This window comes from Drosophila sulfurigaster, chromosome X (assembly GCF_023558435.1).
Source record: "Drosophila sulfurigaster albostrigata strain 15112-1811.04 chromosome X, ASM2355843v2, whole genome shotgun sequence".
Lineage (NCBI taxonomy): Eukaryota > Metazoa > Arthropoda > Insecta > Diptera > Drosophilidae > Drosophila > Drosophila sulfurigaster.
In genome coordinates this window covers 17,064,739-17,086,017 of record NC_084885.1, presented here as the reverse complement: position 1 = coordinate 17,086,017, position 21,279 = coordinate 17,064,739, and the positions used below count along the sequence as shown (strand labels likewise).

The 21,279-nt window shown below is 36.9% G+C and overlaps 1 protein-coding gene across 3 annotated transcripts; it reads right to left on the bottom strand.

Moving 5' to 3' along the window:
- Positions 1 to 185: 185 nt before the first annotated feature.
- LOC133847213 (putative uncharacterized protein DDB_G0271606) lies at positions 186 to 19,515 on the bottom strand. 3 transcript variants are annotated; one of them, XM_062282095.1, is made up of 7 exons: positions 19,060 to 19,515; positions 4,822 to 5,535; positions 3,460 to 3,775; positions 3,235 to 3,394; positions 2,265 to 2,424; positions 1,805 to 2,185; positions 186 to 1,410 (listed from the first exon to the last, which is right to left on the bottom strand). In XM_062282095.1, exons 2-7 carry the CDS (start codon positions 5,515 to 5,517, stop codon positions 541 to 543), a joined length of 2,583 nt encoding a protein of 860 aa, XP_062138079.1. In that variant the 5' UTR covers positions 5,518 to 5,535; positions 19,060 to 19,515; the 3' UTR covers positions 186 to 540. The 3 variants fall into 3 exon arrangements, with proteins under 3 accessions (XP_062138079.1, XP_062138081.1, XP_062138080.1); XM_062282097.1 differs by having other exon boundaries at positions 2,286 to 2,424; positions 19,060 to 19,514; XM_062282096.1 differs by lacking the exon at positions 19,060 to 19,515 and adding an exon at positions 8,074 to 8,198.
- Between the last annotated feature and the right edge of the window lie 1,764 nt (positions 19,516 to 21,279).

The window sequence follows — 21,279 nt, the reverse complement described above, 5'->3', positions numbered from 1 at the left end:
AACTCAATTCAAGAGGCATTTACTACGTTTTTTTTCGAGAAGGAGATTCGGAATTAGATTTCATAATTGTTTTCGAAATGATTCACAAAATATTAAAAAATGTCATTATAGCCAATGATTAGAAAAAAGTACATGTTGTATTTCAAAGACTGGATCTTAAGGATAATTAAATTTCGAATTAGTATTGAAAAATAAATAAAAAGTTAGTTAACTAGAATTTCGAACTGCAAAAAATGTGCAGATTAAGAAGAATCATATATTGATTTGAAAGTTGAAGATATATAAATTCTACAAAAGCATGATCGCCAGACTTTTATTGATAACTATCGGCAGAGTGTGAAGGATTTCGAAGAGAAGTTTTGCCACACACACACTGATTGGAAAAAGTTCGGGTCAGCTAACGCAGATCATTTGTTGTTTAATTTAATTTTGCTGATCTGCCAAATCACCAAAAGAAATTGAATAATGGAATTTTGTGACGTAGTAAAAGTAGAAACCTCATCAAAATAAATGTTTATATAGTAAATGTTGCGCTGCAGCTCAGCTGAGATTGCTGACCTCCATGGCGGCGACTGGCGATGCCGCATTGCTGTTGGCATTGTCGAGGCAACGCAGCTTCTGATACATGTGAATGTAGTGGGCCTGCAGCTGTTTCTGATAACTGAGCACTTTATCCTTTTCGGCACACCACTGACGCTTCTCCAGCTCCAGATTGATGCGAAAATCGTCGAGTTTCTCGCGCAGCTTGGCAATGTCTTCGGCATACGTTGTCGACTCCTCGATCAGTGTGTCGAGTGTCTGTTGCGATGGCTGCCCTTGCGACTGTTGCAGCTGCAGTCGCTCCATAATCGCATCCAGTTGATTCTGTTGCGTTGGCACAACAACAACCGGTTGTTGTTGTTGTTGCTGTTGCTGTTGTGTCACTTGCTTGGTGTATTTGCGCGTCTTCTGGCAAATCTCATTCAGATTGTCCAACTGCTGCTTGAGACGCGTGTAGCGACCGCAAGGCTCTTCGCCATACTCGTGAGCAATGGCCAGATCGGAGAGCTCCTTGCGCAGCTTGGCTAGCTCGTTGGTCAGTGCACCAATCACTTGATCCTTGAGCGCAATGATCTTGTTCAGCTGCTGCAACTGTTGCTCTGTCTCCTCCTCTAGCTGTTGCTCTCTTTCTCTCTGTTGTTGCTGCTGTTGTTTTCGCTGCTGTTGCTCTTGTTGTTTTTGCTGCTGTTCCTCCGCCTGCTGCTTTGGTTGACTTTGGCATGTGGTTGTTTTACAGTTGTTATTGTTATTACAATTGTTGTTGTTATTGTTGTTGTTGATGTGGTTGCTGTTGGTTTTGTTGCTCCCGCTGGTGATGTTGTTGCTGTGCCTCAAACTGACAATTGCATGGTCCTTCATGTTGATTTCAAGCTACAAAAATTTGCAATACATTAGTATTTTCTTTGTCAATTTTTTAGTTAAAAAATAACATTTTGTGTTGAAATCTCAAAACAAACATAAAATTTACTCTAAAAGGAAAATAATGTGTCCATACTTAATACTATTGTGGAAAAAACTGTTTAATAACAATTACTTCTATGCATAAACGTTTAATTTAAAAAAATGGTTTCAATTACTATCGATAGTTTGTTTACTATCGCTTATTTACGATTATTAAATGGAAAAAGTAATAAATCAATAGATGTAGAAACCAGTATAGTAATTTAAAAAAATGTATTAAATTACTATCGATAGTTCGTGGAAAATATCGTTTACTATCGATAACTTCTAAGCATACAAAATTATACAACAGCTGTACACTCACATGCGCCTCCTTGAGCTGCGTCTTGAGTAAAGCTATCTCGCCATTCCGCTCGCACACCTTCCACTCGCTGTCCTCCAGCTGGAGGCGCAGTGACGCCATCGTCTGGTGTGCATCGTTCAGCTGCTGATTCAGTTCGAGGGTCGAGCACTGTAGCTGCTGCTCGGAGTTCTTAAGGCTCTTGTTGCTGCACCTGGTGAGGTCGAGTTGCTGCTGAAGCTTCTGCAGCTGCTCGGATTGGCGCAACTTGTGCTGCTTCAGCTGGAACTGCTGCAGGGCGAGCAGTTGTTCCATCTTCTTAAACTTGAGCTGATACTCGCGCTGTTGGCTCTCATAGAAGAGCTTCAGGCGCTGTGTCTCATGCTCCCAATACACTTCCTTATCCTGCGAAGTAAAGAGATAAAAGTAATCGAAAGAAAAGGCTATCAGTATGGCGGGTAGAAAGTCCGGAGCGCTGTTTAACCTTTTGGACTTTGAAAATTACTTTCTCATTCTGTTCCATGGCCTGTCGCAGATACGACAGTTCCGAGTCACGATCCTTGAGCGCCGCCTCCAGCTCCGAAATGCCCGAGTCCGAGGGTGAAGGCGTCAAATCGCTGCCAGCTGCCGCCACGCTGCCCTTGCTAAAGGTAAAGAAACGGGGAAAACTTCTATTAGGAAAATGGTATGTTTTTAATGGAATGATATAACCATATTCCAACTATAGTCTTCGGTATGTTTCAGTCGTTTTTCAGTATATTAATAAATGGTATATTCACATACCAAATAAAGCTATCGTTATATTCTAGTTATTATTGAAATATTAATTAATGATGTATCCAGATAGCAAATAAATATATTTTAGCATTTTTGGTATAATTTACTGGTAAAAACATATACCTCTTTCGGTATATTTCAGTATTTTTTTAGTATATTAATAAATGGTATATTCATATATCAAATAAAGCTATCTGGATAGCAAATAAAACTTTGGTCATATTTTAGTATTTTTGGTATAATTTAGTGGTATGTCCATATACCAAATATAGCATTCGGCATATTTCAGTATTTTTTCAGTATAGTCATATACCAAATAAAGCCTTCGGTATATTTTAAGAATTCTTCGGTATATAAATTAAAGATAAATCCATATACGAAATATGGCCTTCGGTAAATTTTAGTATTTTATGGTATATCGACCAATTGTATACCCAAATACCAAATACAGCCTTCTGTGTATTTCAGTATTTTGTAGTATATAGTATTATATTAATATACCAAATATAAATATAGCTTTTATATAACTTTCGTCACATTTTAGTGATTTTGGATATATTTAAGTGGTATGTCCATATACCAAATATAATTTAATATTTCTTGATATACTTGTATTAATTTTTAATTTAAAAGACTAATACCGCACTGTTTTGTTTTTAATTAATTAATGAACTCACCTGCTGGCACCGTCTGGTCTATCGTGCGAGGATGACAAACAATCCAGACCCAGTCCCAAGCCGAGGGCCAACCCCAGCCCAAGGCCATCCTCATTGCTTGTGCGCTGAACAATGCGATGGCCGCGACGACGCGTTGCCAGATGACGCAGATCCGTTGTGCCTGCCAAGAAGTGATGAAAGTTAATAACGAAAAGTGTTCGATGCTCAACTCAAAACCGAACTTACTGCCAAATTTGTGTGTGGTGCTCGCTGCTGTGGCAAGTGGCGCCAACGAAGGTGTCGAGCCGTAGCCATAACGCTCGCCTGTCACACTCTGTTGTCCCGCAATCGTTCCTCCCACTCCCACTCCCACTCCCGCTCCAGACTGCTGCAGTTGCAATTGTTGCTGCTGCTGCTGTTGCTGCAGCTGATGATTATGATTATGATGATGATGATGTTGTTGCTGCTGATGCTGTTGCTGCTGCTGTAAAGCAATGCGATAGTCCGGCTCAAAGGGAATGGGCTTGAAGGCAATGGGACGCAGATAGTTGCCACTATTGTGCTATCGAAGTAAGTAGTTAAATTTTAAATTAAAATGGTTATATATTTATTATCTAGATATTTTAGAACAATAACTAAATGATATGATAGCTTCTTAGTGCGCAGTTTAATCATCAAATATGCAAAAGTTTTTTCCATTTTTTTAATTTGTAATACATATTTTAAAACACTTGATTTTTACAAAATTATACTGAGAGATGAAAATGTAGATTGAAAAGTAGATTGCAAATCTTGATCTCGATCTTAAAAAAAGAATTGAAATAGAATTTTTAGGTTGAAAAAATCTCATATCAAAGTGTTTATGATAAATTTGCATTTTAAGATTAAAATATTGCTTCACGAACGCTTAGTTCTGGATTAAAATGCATAAAGATTGCAAATCTTGATTTAGAACTTTACGATCTTGGGTTGAATAGTAAAAGTACATAAGTATAAATATGCAGTCCAATTTTTTTCTAGTTAAAAAACTGAATGTAATTAAAGAAAGGCACTGGAAAAAGTCTAATATAAAAGATTATTGAGATAACTTGTTTAATGTGTTGATTGATTTTCATTTGTTCGATTATTAGTTGTCTATTTAACTCAATGAATATTGAAGAAGATCGAGATCAACTTCCTCTATAAGAGACCAAATCTTTTACTAAGATGATTTTCTTGTTTGTTTCTGTTTCACTCAATAAGTTTTTAAGTAACTTGTATATTGTTGTTTTATATATTGTCCTCACTTTTTAACAATAAATGTATAAAATGATATTACAAATTCCGAAAAATTTCTTCATTTCTTATTTCATATTGTATTTTGTGCTATTTTATGTGTAAAGTTGTTGTTCATAAATGTTTAGTTTTTTCCTTCTCTTCAGTTGCTAATAACTCAAACGCTATATATTTTACACTATTTCAACAGGCAATTAAAAACTGCAACAATTAATTTTATGAACATTTTGTTTTTTATGCAAATTGAATGCTTTTGCTTATCGTTAAGTTAAGTAATAAATAATTAAAATCTAACTGCACCCAATTGTAGTACCTAATGTTTATTTGCCTCACCTGTTCCATGGCCTCGCCTGTCTGCTGCTGCTGCTGTTGTTGCTGTTGCTGTTGCAGCTGCAACTGTTGCTCACTTATGGCCAATCGACTGGCAGCCGCAATGGGCGTGGTCCGGCGCACAGTTTGCGACTGTTGATTCAGCATTGCCGGCAGCGATTGCAACGCTGCCTCCTCGGCCAACGATTTGCACTCGCTCAGCTCTGCGGCGCCATTGGCGATGTTGCTGTTGCTGTTACTGCTGCTGCTGCTGCTGTTGTTGCTGGCAACACAGCTGCGACTTAGCTCGAACATTTGCCGTATGTTTTGGAACTTGCTGCGCATCTGTGGCGCTGACATGGCAGCATCATCATCCAGATTGCTGTGACTGCCAAACTTTTGACTCAACCTGCGCTGCTCCTGTCGCGACTTCAGCGTGCCCGTGTGCAACAAGCCACCGCCATGTGCCGTCGACAGCTGCAGCAGCGGCGATCCCAATGCCGATGGCCCCAGACTTGGTGTGCTGCGCAGTGCCAGCGGCGCATTGTTCTCCAACGATACGGAACGCTTATGACCACGCTTTCCCCCCAATGATTGTGGCAAGCCAAGTGTTGTAGCTGCTGTGGGTGTTGCTGTGGCGATTGCGATTGCTGTGGTCGCTGGTGCAGTCAAGGGCACCACTGCGTGCGCCGGCAGCGCCATGTGTGTAGCACCAGACATAACTCAACGTGCGGCAAACTGACAACAAACAACAAAATTCAAACAAAAATGCATTTTAAATTATTAATCGAGAATTAATCGAGAAAATATGATTATCGATATTAGATTTAACTTTCCGATTTTGATTTAAGTATAGTAAGTAGTTGAACTAGTACAGCAATAAAGTACAATACTAACAAGTTTTAAGGAAAACTCAAACATTAATAATACTTAAAACGGAATCGAGAAAGCAGCAAATAACAATATTTATATTCGATTTAATAACACTTAAATCAATAACAAAATACTTCTTTTACGCAATCATTTTAGATACGGCTGGAATTACAACCAAAAGACGATTTAAATTTGACTCGCCTTAAAGTATGCAACAAAAATGTAATTGACGTACATTTATTTTAGTAAATGTTCTTAGTTCAATCATATCCTTAACAACACACGTTGCACTTGATTCGAGTCAACGAAATCTATCGTTTGGCATCCAAAAAATATCAGATCATCTAAGAAACCAACACTTAATAAATTTCGACTTCCAGAACGAAAAGAAAAGCATCGAAAACATAAAATCCTGCCTAGCTCAAAAGTTTGTTGAGCGATTTGTTCCTTTGATCAGTTTACAGATTCTTTAAAAATAAATTGTTCGACATCAGAGTTGTATCTAATTTTTGGTATAGAAAAAATTACTTTTTTTCTCAGCTGTTTAAAAATCATTCAACGATATTATGATGGAATGTTTCAAAATCGGTCGGTCTGGAAAAGCACAAAATCGTTTTTAAAATGACGAAGCTACAGCGGGTATTTGGTATTTTTGACAATTTTTGTGGTAATTCGATAATTTTTTTGGTTGGAGACTATCAATTATGTTTTTCAATGGACAAAGTAAAATTGGTATTAGTCAGAACAAATCATAATAATTAATAAGCAACAAACATTTATACAACAAGCAAAGGTACCAAATTCATGAATATTGTTTTATTGGGGAGTTCAAGAATCGACAAGTAAATATTATATTTAAAGTAAAATTAAACTAAAATTAAATTACCGTCATTAATTTCTCAAAAAAAGTTCTCCAACAATCGGACAACATGAATCAATATCAATTTTCTTTATTCCCCCATCAGCATTACTCAGTATTTAATCAAAAGATCACTACCGGGTATCCCACAGTCGACAAACGCTTGACTAATTGCTTTTATGCAAATATGCAGACTTTGACGAAACATTATATAACGTAAGCTTCAACTTTCGACTTTAAGCATTCCCCAAATAGTATGATTGAATAATTGAATCTAATTTGTTTAAATTTGGTTTTCATCTGCATATAATTTGTCAAGTCAGAAACAAATGTAAATTCCAAAAACAAACAAATAAGCAAACTCGAGTGCGCTCAATTCTGAGATATCCAGTATTATTTTTAGAATCTCCCGCAAAAATACTAAAATGTACCTAAGGCTACATTAAAAATATACCAGATTATCAGTCAAAACAACTAAAAACACTTTTTGCCATACAAAAGTATTTCTCAAATAACTTTTACAATTTTTGTGTGTTCGCAACCAAATTTTCAGGAATGATAAAAAATGTTGTTATTATTGTATGTACGCGAAATCGAGTAACAAATTTGATCTGCGTGTAAAAAAATGCTGTTGAAAAAGAATGATATCTCTATCTCTTACTCTCTTTGGAGTCTAGGTGTAAAAGTAATCGAAAGAGGAATTGAGGAAAGAGCTTTGCTATAGGTGGTCTTCTAGTTGCTATTGGATCGCCAATCGCAAATCGCAAGAGTCATTGAAGTTGCTGATGCTGCTAACGGCGAATACCGCTTTTTATTAAATATTCATCTTTGCTGTAAAGTGGCTCACACACACACACACACAGAGAAGATTCGAAGTAGAAGTCGAAGTCGAAGTTGGCAGCGCACTTTCTCGCGCGATCGAGAGACTCGTCGACCCATATTCTTGCAACTAACTATAGCGCAACTATTTCTCAGGCATTGACAACCCAACTTTATCTGTCCAGCTCTCGAGCTGTTCAACTAACGACACTGTCCATCGTGCAACGGTGTTCAACGTTGTCGTTGTCGTTTTTTTATTATTGCGAGCAGAAACTTGTGAAGTTCTCTCAACTGGTTTTTTGATGGCACACCATTTGGCAACAGGTGGCAAGACCGGGCGGCCTTTTTGCCACTGCCATTGCCATTGCTATGACATTTATAATTTCACCTTAGGTTACTTGTTGGCTTCAGCCACGCCCCAAGCTGACATACTTTGCATGACTAATCGAGAACACACACACACAGACACAGATAACTCCTACGTATACGTAATCTAGGAAATACCAGAATTTAACGCTTGCCCAATCAAGGCATTATTTGGAATTCCTCAATAAAATATTTCTATCCATAACGTAGCAAACTTTATGTGTCGTTTTCTTTGTTATGCTCTGCAGATTCTTTTCGATTTATTGCCAGTCAAACTTGATTGGCCATTTCTTTAATACCTAACGCTCAAGTCAATTAAGCATATGGAAAATAAGGCACAACTAATAAGCAATAATTACCACAACTTCTTTTCGACGAATTGTAATTTCATTTATTTGAAAATAGTTGAGCGATTCTTCAGTTATTATTGATAGAGTTTTCGTTTTGTCGCGTCTGTTCCAAATATTTGTAGTTTTCCCCCTATCAGCAAAAGGTTGTTTATCTTTCTCATGTTTACTTCACCATTTGTTACTTCTTTGTTGATATCAATACTTTGCGGCATTGATTACATACAATTGTTTACTCACAAAAACATATCAATTTAAAAAGCGTTGGCTTGCTTAGATCTGCAGAAAAATCGAAGAAATACTTCAAATACATGCTTTATATTTTACTCAATTTGGACAAAGCAAAAAAAAATGTCTAAAGTATCTTTATATTTTGAAAATGGAAAACATATATACATATAATATTAGGTTAAGCATAAGATACCATAAATTAAAGTTTTGTATTATTTCATTATGTTAAAATGTTTGAAAATATACAAAAATAATACTACATAATAAATAAAGAATAATACCATATCTTTTAAAAAATTTAAAACACAATAAATTTATAGTTGATTAACGAAAAAAGTTTACCTACATGGGTGCAAAAAATAATGTAATAAATATTCTGCAAATACTATTAAATTAATAAAATTCTCCATAAATAAATACTATATATATAATATAGAAAATTTCATGTTTGTAAAATAATCTTACATATTTCTTTTTGGAACATTTCAAGCAACAGCATAATAAATCAAAGTTTGATTAATTCCGAATAGTAAAAATATAAATTAAAGTTCTAGAATTTCAGCTGTATGCCAATCAAAATAGAAATTCAAAATTAAATCATCTCTGCAGAATTCGCAGTAGTGAAAAAATCTTTAAATAAATGCAGCTTCTTTGTTACGCTATTTCTCTATTTGTCTCTGTTGCTATCTCCTTCTATGCACTCGGAGTATTAACTTTATTTAAAAAGTGAAACAACCTTAAGAGCTCGCCTCGTTATTGATTAGTTAATTATGCTCATAATTAGCTGCAGTTAAATGCCATGCCGAGTCTCTGTATGGCTTCCGGTTTTGGATCATTTGGAAAATCACTGTTGAGCTTAGCGCGAGCGAGAGAATTGTTATTATTATTAATTAAAGGGGCAATCAATTGTGCAGTTGTTTCGCTGCGATGCCGTTAACACACTTCCAAGACGATAATCAATAAATAACACTTAACACATAAAGGAAGCAAGAAATTGCAATTAAATTGTATACAAATTATGTTTTGGCCATTTAAATGATGGGGAGGCAGCTGGATTTACTATAGTATGTATGCTCATTAGATAATTCAAGGCACTCAAGCTTAACAATGGCGGGGCATTCATTGCAAATTGACAGCGGTTTCCCACTTTGTATGTGTAATTGCAATGCAATTGCAAGAAACGACAAAATATATATATATAACAAACAACAAAGTGAACTGTGTATCTACAAGTATGACTGTATGACTGTATTTCGCAAGATTTTCTATTATATGCTCGCTAAAACGCATAAATCCGGACTCCATTGTGGACACGTTTCGCTGACGCAGAACGAACGCAACGATAGAGGGGTCAAGATGGGAGGAGGGGGAGTATTGGAGTAGTTGTAGTAGGCCTGGCTCAAACAATGCCGACCGATCAGGCGACAATTTCAAACAACAATCAATGTGAAGCGATGACGACGTCGCCGTCGTCGACGTCGTTAAACTGCCAATGTAATTTATGTACTTCTGCTGATGGGCTTGTGAAACACAGATACAGATGCAGATACACAACATATACGAGATACCGATATTGTAGATACACACGCACACGCACACTCACACTCACGCTCTAACGCATTGAAGTATCTGCGAAATGTATCTGCGTAGCTGTTAGCTGCCAGAAAAAAAAATGAGAAAAAGCAAACCGTAGAAAAAAAAAATAACCAAACTAAGCGTCGAAAACCTGTTCGCAATTTTTGCCCGGCGGCTCGTTCTTGATGGCCAAAGCCAATGGCTTGATTTTGCTTTTGAAAGTTTCCATCAATGAAAGTCTATAAGTCTTTCAACCATAATAAAATTCATAAACAATAAGAGCCAACAAGAAGAACAACATGCGGCACAGATCCGCATCGACGTTCATTCAATCAGAACTCAAAATTTGCATTCGATTTTGAAAAGTGTTTTGACCCTAAAACAACTGACAGCCGACAACAACAGCAACAACGACAACAACAACAACAACAACAACAACGAGAACAACTACATCAGCATTGAGCACAACAAATTTGTTAAAGTGGCCGCGTCCTCTCATGTTTTGCCTTCTTTACGTATATTTCTTCGCTGACCAGCCACACGACGTATGAGTAATAAATGTATTGACCATAAGAACTAAAACAGGCAACACACACACACACACACAATCACAATCACAGCCGCAGTCGCAATCGAAGTCACAGTCACAGTCATCGTCGGTGGCCAAAAGCGAACCGGGTCCCCATCGCATTTTTCCCACGCTCGCCGCAGCCAGTCGCACTTTTATGCACGCTGAGTACTAACTACCTTCCATTTGATTTGCGTTTCGTGCTCACTTGCACAGTGCAACAAGTGCAATTTGTCAGCCAAATGCAAAACTAATAACATATGAGTATAACCAATCATTGTAGATACATATTGAAAAGTTCATAAAATTTCACAAGTATTTTGTAAATCTTTCTTGAAATTAATTTGATATATACTATAAAGTCACATTTGATTGTGATCAGATAAAAATATAAAAGTTATTTAATAGAATAAATTTATTTGTATGGGAAAAAACGCAAAATAGGACGGGTCTTAGTAGCTTTGTCTGACAATCTGGTATATTTTATAATCTATATATTGTATATTTTTCATTTAGTTCTATGACAATATACCAACTGTAGTATTTGGTATATTTTAGTATTTTTCGGTATATATAAATTTCGTGTATTTGGTGCTCCATAGTATATTTTGAATGTAGAACTATATCAATATAACATTTAAAGCTTTTGATGCATTTTAGTATTTTTTGGTATATTAAAATGGTATATTCCATACCACACTGTTTTCCTTTTATTCAAAATAGTTAGCGGGTATCTTTCAGTCAAGCTCAGTCAGCTTTCTTTCTTGTTTTTAAAATACAATATTTAATTTCCTTCTTACAAAACAAAACAAAACAAAACCTATAGACAATGTTCTACTTTCTTTTTCAATGTGTAGGGTGTGGCACGCAAATCCCACCATATACGATTTATATATAAGTTTATGAATTCCACTACACATTATTTTTTCATCTCCAAACTTTTTATTACATTTACAAAAATAAAATAGTAATGTCTTTGTCTAGTCTTCTGTACACTAAAGTTATAATAAAGACGAAAAATAACAGCTACTTCAACTTTCAGCTGGATAATAAAATATAATATTAAATACCACATTTGAATTAGCAAAATGTAAATAGAGCAAATTTAATGACAGGCATAGAATGACAAACTAAAACTTGTCTATAGTATTAAATTTGCATAGAATTAAAGAAAACGTACATAACTATGCAAAAGCAAAGCTTTTGATATTATATATAAGGAATTAATTAAATGAAATGTAAATAGCGAGTGAAATTTAGTTGGTAAATATTATAATAAATAATTGCAAAAGCATTTTTTTGCAATAGCTCTGTTACAAATTGCAAATTGCATCAACATCAGCCCACTGTGCAACGCAGCCTGTTGCTAATTTATTTTTTATTTTATTTCATGTTTCTTGTTGTTGTTGTTGTTGTTTTTTGCATTTGAATCTAAAGTCCGAGCAAAGGCAAAGCAAATGCCGCAAAGCGTTTGAGTTAGTTATTTATTGTTGATTGTGAATTTTTAATTGAATTCATTTAGACAGTAACGACGTGTGTTGTGGTCACTGTTGTTGCAACTCAAGTTGTTGCCGCTTTGGCTATTGCTTCAATAATTGCAGTCAAAGTTGGTGGCATTGCGCAGCCGCATTCATTCAACACAACACACACAAAAATCGCATAAAAATGGAGTTTAAATAGGTATTAAAAACAAAATAAATAAATAATGAACGAACAAACTAACGGCAACAAAAAAAAAACCTTAGATAACCGTGACGAAAACAACAGCAACAATAAAACTGCAGCTCAACTTTTCTTTTATATTTATTTATTTATCGCTGGCGAGTTTTTCATTTAAACGCAATCAAAATGCATTTCGATTTCAGGTTTCAGTTTCAGTTTCGGTTTCGGTATTTTGGTTTTGGTTTCGTTTTCATTTTCAATTCAGATTCAGATTTTGTAATCGAAATTTGCTTTCGCTTTGCCACATCTTAACGATCACTGACGATTGCAAAAGGTCAAAAGCGCAGAATATTTTCATGTGACATCACAATTGCGATTACGATGGCGATGACGATTGCGATAACTATAGCGATAGCGATTACGTTTTGCCATGACCATTATGCAGCATATGCGGGGCATCTAATTATTATTTATCATGCCCCATCAACAACACACTTATGAGCTTTCAGCTTTCAGCCTTGCAACACTGACACGGAACTTAAAGCCGCCCAGCCGTGATTGACATTTAGTGGCATAAATAAAAAATGGAAAACCTCACACATTCCATGGGTGTGTTTGGCCACTGGCGCAGTGGATCAGTTCGAGTTCGAGTTCGAGTTCGACTTTGAATTCGAGCTCGAATTCCAGTTCCAGTTCCAGTGGCCCAACATCATCAACGTTGACCTTGGGCGCCGACGTCTGATGTCTGACATCTGTCTGTGTGTTGAACCGGTAGCGGGGGCAAATGTGTCTGTGTGTGTGTGTAAGCGGATCACTGCATCGATTTCTCGATTTGTAAATGGGAGTGGGCCAAATGCTTCGCCAGCGTTTTATGTATGTACTTTATATAAGCATTAAAAACTAAATTCGCTCACGCTGGGAAATGTCAATGTTGTTTAATGCTTGACCTTTTTGTTCGCACTTGATCGATTTATCGATTGTGCGCTACCATCTCTAAGATGCAGGAAGTGGCGTCAATTTATCGATTAACATTTGCATCATCAAAACCGTTCTGACAGCATAATTTACTTAATGCTCTTGCAATAAATTGAGTGAATGGTAACTGGCATTAATTATTCGTGCACGAATCTTAATGTCTGCCAAATAAAACAAAAAAAAAAACTGAGTTAACTGGAATTTTGTTGTTGTTGTTGTTGTGATATTTTTGCCACAATTTTTGGTAATTTAAATGTCGATTGCCGTCTTTGTTTCGTTGCGTGCTTTCTAAGCAATTCGAACAAGAAAACGAATACGTAGACGAATGCGAATGCGAATGCGAATCCGAATGTGAATACAAATACACCCACTGACCAGACCAATCAGTTCGAGTATCTAACTATCTATGCATAACTGTTGCCCATTGTAGTATTTGTTTTGTTATGCTTTTTGTTTTTCCCATATGGGCAAAGCCTGCTACATTCAAGTGGCCCGAATTGATGCGGGCAACAATCACCACAACTCGACTTTAGTAAAAATCACACACAAAAAAAAGCAAAACCGAGAGAAAAACAAATGAGAATGCGCCACAGAAAATTATTAACGACTGAGGAATGCTCTATAAAGTGCTTGCAATTGGTATCGATTAATATCGATTACACTCAGCTCCCATCTTAATTGAAAAGTTTATTGATTTCGCCGTTGACTTAATTTTCTGAATTAGTGGACTTACTTGGCAAATGTAAAGTATGAATATGAAGTTGAAATTAAAATTCATTTGATTACTGAAAAATTTTCTGTAAAAATAGAGCAATAATTATCGATAAATATCGATTACATTCCACAACCATCTCAATTTAAAAGCTCATCTCAATTGCAAAACTGAGTTCGCTATTTACCCAAGGAAAGTTGTGAATATGAAATTGAAATTCATCTCAATTGAAAAGCTCATCTCAATTGCAACAAGGAATTCGTTATTCACTTATCTTTATTAGTAATATTAAATTGTGAATATAAAAAAGAAATTCTTTTAAATATTACAGAGGAATGCAATATAAAATGAATGCAAATCGAAATTGCCTCGGTCACAAATTAAAATTATTAATATGAAAATGAAAATCATTTCAAGTTTCGTTGGCTTTATATCCTTGTGTAATTTGTTGTAGGGTATGCCGGCCTACATATTTCCTGCTTACAGGGTACTAAAAGAGCAGCACAATAGAATGCCTATATATAGCACATTATAGGTAAAAATAGTAGATTGTCTTCTCGGTTCAAACGCAAACGCAAACGCACGTAGGCTTAGGCCATTTTGACGCCTCAATGGTTTCAACGAGTATTTTGTTGTTGCCTCTTGCTTTTCAGTGTTTTTACGTCGCTGTTGTGAAAAACTATTGACCTTAAATTGTCGCAAATGCGTTGGCGTAATGATCCACAAATTCTTGCCCATGACAACAACCAAAGACTATTTAAAGCAAATGAGTTGATATTTATGTATGTTGTTGACTGGAAACCCGCACAAACAGCGATACAATTGTGACTCTCTTGGCTGCTGCTGCTGCTGCTGCTGCTAATGATGATGGCAATGACAGCTTCGACAGAGAGTTTGCGATACACTCTATATAGTATACATAGTATGTATATAGTACATATGTATGCAAATCAAGTTTCGGTCAATTGCATGGCCAATTAACAACGGCCAAAGCAGCTGAGAGGCAGCTCAATATCCGGGCATGCTCCGGTCTGGTCTGCGGAGGGAGGGGGGCTCAATTAAATGAGCAACGCTTGAATCGCCACAAGAGCAACAATTACGAATGCGGAGCAGACAGCCGTGGCACATGCAACACAGCGCTTTCACTGCCCATTGCCAACAGCAACAGCAGCGTCAGCAACAGTGGCAACAGTCGCAGCTGCCCCGAATAGTTGCCCCCCAAAAAATAAAAAATAAAAAATACAAAGTTGTTGCCCAACTGTAGCGAACAAAATCCTAGCCAAAAGATCGAAACGTGGGCGGGCTGAGAGCGGCATTAGCTTTCCCACGTTTTGCCTCTTTTGCTGGAACTGTGGCTGGGGCTTGGTCAGCGGCCATTAGTCACGCTTAGATTTGTTTATCTGGCGCAGCGCAAAAGAATAAATAAACAATCGGAAATATGTGCGGCAAAATGTCCATAGATGTTGTTGGGCTGTCCAAATTCCCGCAAATTCCCGCAAATCCCGTAATTCCCCTAACTCCCTCACTCTCATTCACTTTCCCAGCAAATCCGAAGGCTTCATTTGTTGACTGTTTGCATAATACATAAGTGAAGCTAAGAGCCAAGTTTATGCCAACATCAGCAAATAAAAACGAAGCTCAGCTCAACACGGCAGCTCCATGGGTGTGTGTGTGTGTGTGTGTGTATTTGCCGTGAGATATTTTTCTCATATTTTTTTTTTCATATTTTCTGACGGTGCCCGTTGCAACATCCACAAAACGATGTTGTTGCAATTTGCTGGCAAGCGTTGCACCCAAGGAAGTTCCCTCGCCCAATCATCGAGCCATGACCAATCCGTGTTCTCTCACTCTCTGACTGTAATTTGCAATTACCATCGCGAGTGCAAGTGGGAGCTGTCGCTCTCTAGCATCACATCACATCACATCACATCACATCACATCACATCAGAAAATTTGCCGACACACACAAGATATCTGCAAACTATGTTACTTAGTATCAACAGGCTGCAGAAGGCGTTGAACATAGTAGATAGCTGCTGCACCTTTCACATGCTGAGACAGCGAGTAAATTTGCCGGAAACTTATGGGCTTGGCTGCCAAAGATTTGTAGGTTTGAAGGTGTCGCAAGTTTTATTTCAATAATCACAAATCATGTTGCCAAAGCGAGTGAAGGAGAGAGTTTAAGCGACAGCCAACGAGAGAGAGAGAGAGGTTGAAAGAAATATAAAGATAGATGAATAGATAGATAGATATTTTCATAGATAGATTAACAGATAGCTGAAAACATGAATACATAGACAAATAAATGGAAAGCCAGATAGATATACATATATTGACATATAGAGAGATTGATCTATATGAATATATAGATAGTAGATCAATATAAAGATTCACAAATTTATAGAGAGATTCAAAGATTCATAGATTGATTCATATACTTGAATAGAGGCATATAGTATATGTAAATATTAAGATATATATATCAATCTTTCTTAATATAGATCTATTTATATGTACTATACATTTGATAGAAAGTTACATAGATGTATATCTTAATATTTATAGAAAGATACATAGATAAATAGATGTATATTATTGCTAACAATAAAGAGAGAATAGTGACATACTTCAGATATATGATAGCTGGAAAGATAAATACTATATATAGTATATACAAATATATTAATTGATAGAGAGATTGGTCAGATTCAAATGCATATATAGAGACAAAAGATTCATAGAATGATTTATATACAAATATATATATATGCATACTAAGATAGATTGCTATTTCTAAAAAGCCACATAGATAAATAGTACAATAGTATGTATCTTCCTCGAAATATCAATCTATCCATGTAACTTTCTATATACATATGTACATCAATCTATCTTAATAAGCATCTATTTATGTATACTATACATTTGATAGGTAGATTGATATAGATAGAAAGTTACATAGAAAGATAGATTAATATTTCTAGAAAGATTCATAGATAGATGAATGGATATATGTATATATGGATAGCTTTTAAGAGTGTATAGTATAGCGACATACTTCAGTAGAAGCTTGCAAGCTGGCTGATAAGTTTGTCACCTTCCATAGCATTATCGCAATGAAATTCAAAAAATTTGCCATGCTGACCCCGTTAGCTTGTAACTTGCCGCCCAGCTAGCGTCATCATTCATCTGTCGGACACATTCAGGTGAGCAGATAGACAAGCAGACAGACAGACGGGCAGACGGACAGACAGACAGCCGGATTGCCGGACGCAGCAGTGAGTGAACAGTATCAGAAAGTGATCATAAATCTGTATAACCTGTATGTTGATTTTCACCAACTCGCGGGCCATAAACACAAATACAGTGAAACATAACATACATATATATACATTTGTATATGTGAGTGTGTGTGGCTAGAGAGATATGTGTACCTGAGTTGGAGTCGTAGTCGAAGTTGGAGTCGCGTTCTGCGCCCCCAACATAAGCAAAAACAAAAAAAAAGTGAATTTTTTTTGGCGAGTGCGCGCTCCACTTCAGCCTTCGACTTGGTTTTGGCTTTTGTTTTGTTTTTGTCTCTTTTCGGATGACTTTTATACACTTTGCTGCTGCTGTTTTTTGTCTTAAATGTTAACTCTTTTTTTTCTGTTTTTGTCGCTCACTCTCCCTGAGTTGGCTTGTTTTTTGCGCACTTGGCCTTAATTGCGGTTGCGCGCGCGCGCACTTTCAATTCCTTTTGGACAACGACAACGACAACGTCGACGTCGACGATGTTGCGCAGATTGATTGGGAGAGTGTGGGACGCGGCTGCGAAACGTGTGGCAAATTGAAGCGCGGAGCTAAAAAGTAGATTTCAAGCGCGGCGATAATGATTCCTCTCTGTAATCATTTTGCACAACATAGCGAACAGCGGTGAATTGGCAATTGATGGGGCTGGCGAATCCAAAACGAAAATTGCTATAAACCTCTCTTAGCTCCAAACACCAAAACAACAGCTCAGCCAGCAAGTTCATGGCAATGCCAAGTACAACAACAAAGTAAGTAAGAAGCTTGAACTCAAGCCTGCAATAAGCGAAGTTCGTATGCTCTATGCTAAAGAGAGCAAAGTTGCGAACTGCCCTCAGAAGAGCATAAAGAAAGAGCTTTAAGCTCAAAGTCTGACGCATTAATGCGCTTAATCAAAAATGCAATAAAACAGTTTCAATTTAATGTCATGTTGTTATTTATGAGCAACTGAGCAAGTCCAACAACAAAGTAAGTACGAAGCTTCAAATTAAGCCTGCAGTTCGCAGCTTTACTCTCTTTAGCATAGAGCATGCGAACAGCGCTCAGAAGAATGTAAAGAAAGAACTTTAATCTCAAAGTTTGACGCATTAATGCGCTTAACCAAAAATGGAATAAAACTGCTTCAATTTAACATAATTCTATTATTTATGAGCAACTAAGATTCAGCACAGTTAATAGATGATAAATTTCAAAATATTTGCAATAAAAAAAGATTTATTAAGTATTCTAAATATGCTAAAAATCAATCACATATGCATAAGCTGCAATGCTTCGTCTAAGCCTTGATTAGGCCGTCGATTCACTTGGCACCTCGGCCATCCAATCAAGCGTTATAACCGCACTAATATGCCATGCTAATGTTGAACTACCCTCAACTGCTAGAAGTGTATCGAAATGAGCTTTCAGATTGTCTCACATACACATACAAAATATATTTCTAGAGGTTGCCAGCGGCAGCAGCAAGGTGTCTTTTTGTATAAGATATATAATTTTTTGCTTTTTTTTTATAATTTTTCTTTTTTTTGCTACTTTGACAACAGGTTCGATGAGAGAAGGAGGCAAAAAAAAAAAAAAAGAAAAAAGAGTCAAACGGCTCAATAATCGAAGACGGCTCCAACTTCATGGTTGGGCAGCCGGATAAAATGAGGACAACAACAGCGACAACTTTAATAATGAGGTTATGTCTAGCTTGTTTGTATCTGTGTCTTGGTGGTATCTGTATCTGTATCTGTATCTGAACCTGTGCATTCGCATCTGTATCTGTAGCTGTCGCTGTAGCTGTAGCTGTAACTGAGCCTCGTATCCATCGCCTGTGCATAAAGTATGTATGTCAGCTGGGATAGGCAGCCAGTCAGCCAGGTTTGTTTTTTCGCCTGTTTTTTAGTCGATTTTTGTTTTTTAATGTTTATCGCTCAAATGCAATTCGAAAAGCAAGCATAAACAAAACAAACACCAAAACAAAAAACAAATGCAATGCATATTTGCTCACCTCTTCCTCTGATCGTATTGCCTGCAACGAGTACTCGAACTCGTACTCGCACTCACACTCGCACTCACACTCGCACTCGTAATTGTTGTTGACTTTTCTTGTTGTTGTTGTTTTTTTTGTTGTTGTTGTTGCCTTGCGGTTGCCGTTATTAATCTTCTTGCATATTTGAGTTTGTAAAAAAAACGATCGTACAAGCACCAAACAAAAAATAAATATTACAAAAAAAAAACAATCAACAACATACCGACTTAAATATTCGCAAAAATATGCTTTTCACTACACATCTAGCTTCAGCACACACAACGGACGAAAAAAATGATAACAAAAACAAAAATCGTGGCCAAAAGTACCAAAGAGACACAGAAAAAACCGTTGCACGCCTGCGCATTCAAAAAAAATTGTTTTGCCAAAGCTTTTTGCTTCAAGGCGCCGTCGCAGACGCAGCGCCAACTTTCACGTACGAGTGTTCAAAGCAAACTGACGGACGACGACGACGACGACGACGACGACGACGACGACGGCGTCGGCAACAAACACGACTCGACGGTGGCGGCAGCGACGACGACGACGACTCTGATTCGATTGCGACTGCGCCAATCACCGCTGCTGACGGCGCAGTAGTGGCAATTTAGCCGTTTTACGGCTAAGCCCAAATGATTCTGAGCAGCAGTTGCATAAGCGCAGCAAATTCATAATAAATACATACGAAAAATCAATTGCAAAAATATATGCAAATAAAACTTGCATTGAATTTATAAACTATACTTAAAACTCTCTTAGCCGGACACCCGGTGTTTAGCAACTGTTGTCCGTTTAATACAGACTATATTACGCTGTAAACTATGCCAAGCGCCATACAATAAAGTATCCGCCTAGCGGAATAACCGGCTAATGGAGATGTTCGCTTTTGGGAGGTTTCACTAAATTCAAATACACTTTTATATAACCTCAATAAAATTTTGTATTTGTGCAAAAATTTCAATGTCACAATAAGGAATTGTCAATAAAATAATAATAATAATTAATTTCTCATTAATAAAATAATGTCAAATTCCTTTTCTTAAATTCCAATTACTTATTTAAAATAAGCAATACAAAAAAATCGACAAGTCAAAAAAATTATCTGTAAATTATTTGTATTAAACTAAAAGGAACAATAAAATAACACCAACAAAAAATTAAAAAAAAGGAAAAAAGAAAATGTATGACATGAATTTTAGCCGTTAGCCGTCACAATCTGTCAGCACTGTTGCGCCTGTTCTTAACGCGCTGAGCTGGCGTTGCCACCGCGTTGCAATTATGAGACTGATTCGCAGCGACCGCAATCTCTGTTCCACTGTCCCACCACTGTCCACTGTCCACTGTCCAGTTTGCTATCCACACTCTAACCACTGCCCGATGTTCGGCTATCAACGACGCGTCGGCGACGCACTTAGCGGGCCTGATTAGTTGCTGCCACAATGCGCGCTAGCCTCACATGCCTTTTGCCATGGTTAATTTCCTTCAATTTTGCGGCTTTTTCACATATGGGTTAGTACGCGCACTCTCACACACACACACACACACAGAGAGAGAGAGAGAGAGATGCATAGAGTTGTATGTGCCATTATTTACCACTACAACTGTACATTCGTAATGGGCGTCCGCAAATTGACCCATAAAAGTATAGCTCTGCCTTTGTTTGAACTGCGCACTGGCAAACGGATAGCTGCGATTGCCGACTATTGATTGTCGCCGCTGCACAGCAAGTGCACTAAGCTGACTATTTATCTAACATACTAGCTATCCATATCAAATTATTTGCTATTTGCTACCTGTTGAGCACATATTGTTTAATATTTAATTAGAGGAAAACTGTTGGAGTCTGAGTCGTTTCTATATGTCTCTTTCTTCCCATATCTATTTGTCTTCTTTTACTCTCTGTCCTATTCAAAATCTTAATTTTCCTTTCTCTCTCTCGCTCTCTCTGCCTCTCTTTAGCACACATTGCCTAATATTTAAATAAAGGAAAATTATCGGAGTTTGAGTCATTTCTATCTGTTTCTTTCTTATATATCTGTCTTCTTTTACTCTCTGTCATATTTCACAATCTTCCTCTTTCTCTCTCACTCTTTAACACACATTTTTTATTTTGTAATTAGAGGTAAACTGTCAGTCTGTGTCATATCTATCTTTTTCTTTCCATATCTATCTGTCTTTTACTCTCTGTCGTGTTATCAT